The sequence below is a fragment of the Arachis ipaensis genome, chromosome B09 (genome assembly GCF_000816755.2).
Source record: "Arachis ipaensis cultivar K30076 chromosome B09, Araip1.1, whole genome shotgun sequence".
In the NCBI taxonomy this organism is placed as follows: domain Eukaryota; kingdom Viridiplantae; phylum Streptophyta; class Magnoliopsida; order Fabales; family Fabaceae; genus Arachis; species Arachis ipaensis.
Genome location: NC_029793.2, coordinates 24,000,660 through 24,002,724, shown reverse-complemented (window position 1 = coordinate 24,002,724; position 2,065 = coordinate 24,000,660). Strand labels below are relative to the sequence as shown.

At 37.2% G+C, this 2,065-nt stretch overlaps 1 protein-coding gene across 1 annotated transcript in view; it reads right to left on the bottom strand.

Moving 5' to 3' along the window:
* LOC107615280 (pectinesterase-like) overlaps window positions 1–1,730 on the bottom strand; it is a 17,863-nt gene extending 16,133 nt beyond the window's left edge. Inside the window, exon 1 of the mRNA XM_016317369.2 lies at window positions 519–1,730. Within this exon, the coding sequence (XP_016172855.2) occupies window positions 519–1,539 (1,021 nt within the window). The 5' untranslated portion in view covers window positions 1,540–1,730. The remainder of the gene's footprint in view (window positions 1–518) is intronic.

Here is a 2,065-nt window from a genome sequence, read left to right as displayed (position 1 = left end):
AACTTTACAATAAAAAATTCACATTTAACATGTAATAATAATGTGTTATTACAGTGATAAAAATATTTAATTTAATCATCTACTCCTTCAACTTTGGTCGATGACAATGTAAAATTTTAGCACATGAAAATCAACTCAAATTTTGTTTTAATTTTTAAAATTTAACGAAGACAAAGACAAACAATAGGAAGAATAATAATATCAAATGCACTAGAATTTCTTAAAGGGATTTAACGAAGGGGATAAAAAAATATAATGCAAAGTAACAATATTAATAGATCACAAAATCTAATGTATTAGGGGTTATTTTGTCACTTAAAATGGTACTTTTAGTATTTATCTTTCTAAAGAACATTGAAATAAAATAGTTATAATTTTAGTTTACCATTTCTTTTTCAGTTCATTCATGTTTAACTTTGGTTTTCCTGTTAACAGTGATCTTCAAAGGAAACAAATAAAACACACACAATCGAAAACATAAATAATAGATGTAAAAATATAGGTAAACAATTCCTTACCGAAGGTTGCAGTCTGCATTGTCTTGACACCATCTACAAAGTTCTTGTGACCAGTGACAATAGTCCTTGTTGGGCCATCACCGTACATAAGAATATTCGCTGCAGTCTTTGGAATGATAATATACTCGTTGTAAACCCCAGCCTTAACATAGATAATGTATCTTCCTTTGAAGCCATTAGGATATGAGTTAATAGCATCCTTAATGGTCCTAAATTGACCACTTCCATCTTGAGCAACCACCGCATTTGGTGCACCGTTGCCACCTCCGCCGCCGCCGCCATTTCCCATGAGCTTCCTATCCGCTGCAGACATCCAACCTGGGAACCCTTCTGCATCCACATTGTTATCGGTTGCCTCCATGAGGCGGCGAGAGGCAGGTTTCAAATCCAATTTCAACCCAAAAGTTTCAAGGATCTTAGACAAATCGGTGACAATATCAAGCGTGATCGCAGTGAGTTTCCCCATCTGGTCCAAGCTTTGAGTATGCAACTGCTCTTTCACTTTGGCCTCGCCGTCTTGCGAGTCGTCAAAACCTTCCATGCAAGATTGTTGGTACGAGATAACAGCACTCAGCCAGTTCCTGAAATCAGGCGTCTGATCATGAACAGCTTGAATGTTGTTATCTCGGACCAAATTTGCTGATGCCTCCAGGCTATCTAGGGCAAATTCCAACAAATCTTTACAGTCATCAAGGGCCATCTTGATGCCCGGGCTTTGACTGCCATGATCCACTGAGAGTCGATCACTCATATTCAAAGCCTGAATCACGCTCTTAGTGGTTGCTTCCACCGAGGCCGCAATGTAGGCCTTAGGATCCGACCCTGAGGATTTAACATCCTTGAGCGTGTCTTGGCAAAGCTGAGGATCATCGGTCCCCTGGCACATTGAAGTCACAGTCCTTTGGTGTTCTGCTAATGAAGGATCGCTACTCTTGTTGTTCACGACGACAACTACTCCGATGGCAACACCCACAACCAGGATGAGGGAAACACCGGACACAAGGATTTTTCCTGCGGCCATTTTGTATTTGTTTCACTTTTTTCTTTCTTCCCTTTTTTTTTTTGTCTCTTTTTCTAATTGTTGTTTTTTTGTTTTAATCCTAGGAAACAACTATGGAGAAAAACATGTAATTTTTGGGAATATGATATTTAAATTCCCTCCCGCTTTATTGGTTTATTGTTTGGGAGGATGATGATTGATTTGTATGTGTATCAAAGTATTATTGATTATCTGAACTGAGGATTAGTTTTATGTATTTATAGGAAGCTCAATGTTAAGTTATTTTTAGCAGTCTTAGAATAGATAATGAAACTTCCAATCTTTACGTGAATGAGTGTTCAATGTTGTTGCTGATTTCGGAAATTCCTATATTAAGTAGTCATAGAGACTCTTTCAAGTGCCTGTAGTCTTGGGGAACCGCATGGTTTTTGTGGTGGACTTGGAAGCTCTTTAATTTCTTAACATAAATTAATTGATAAGTAAAAATTGCTACATCAAATAGGATACAGCAATATTAGAGAGATCGTAAAAACAGTCAAAATTTAGT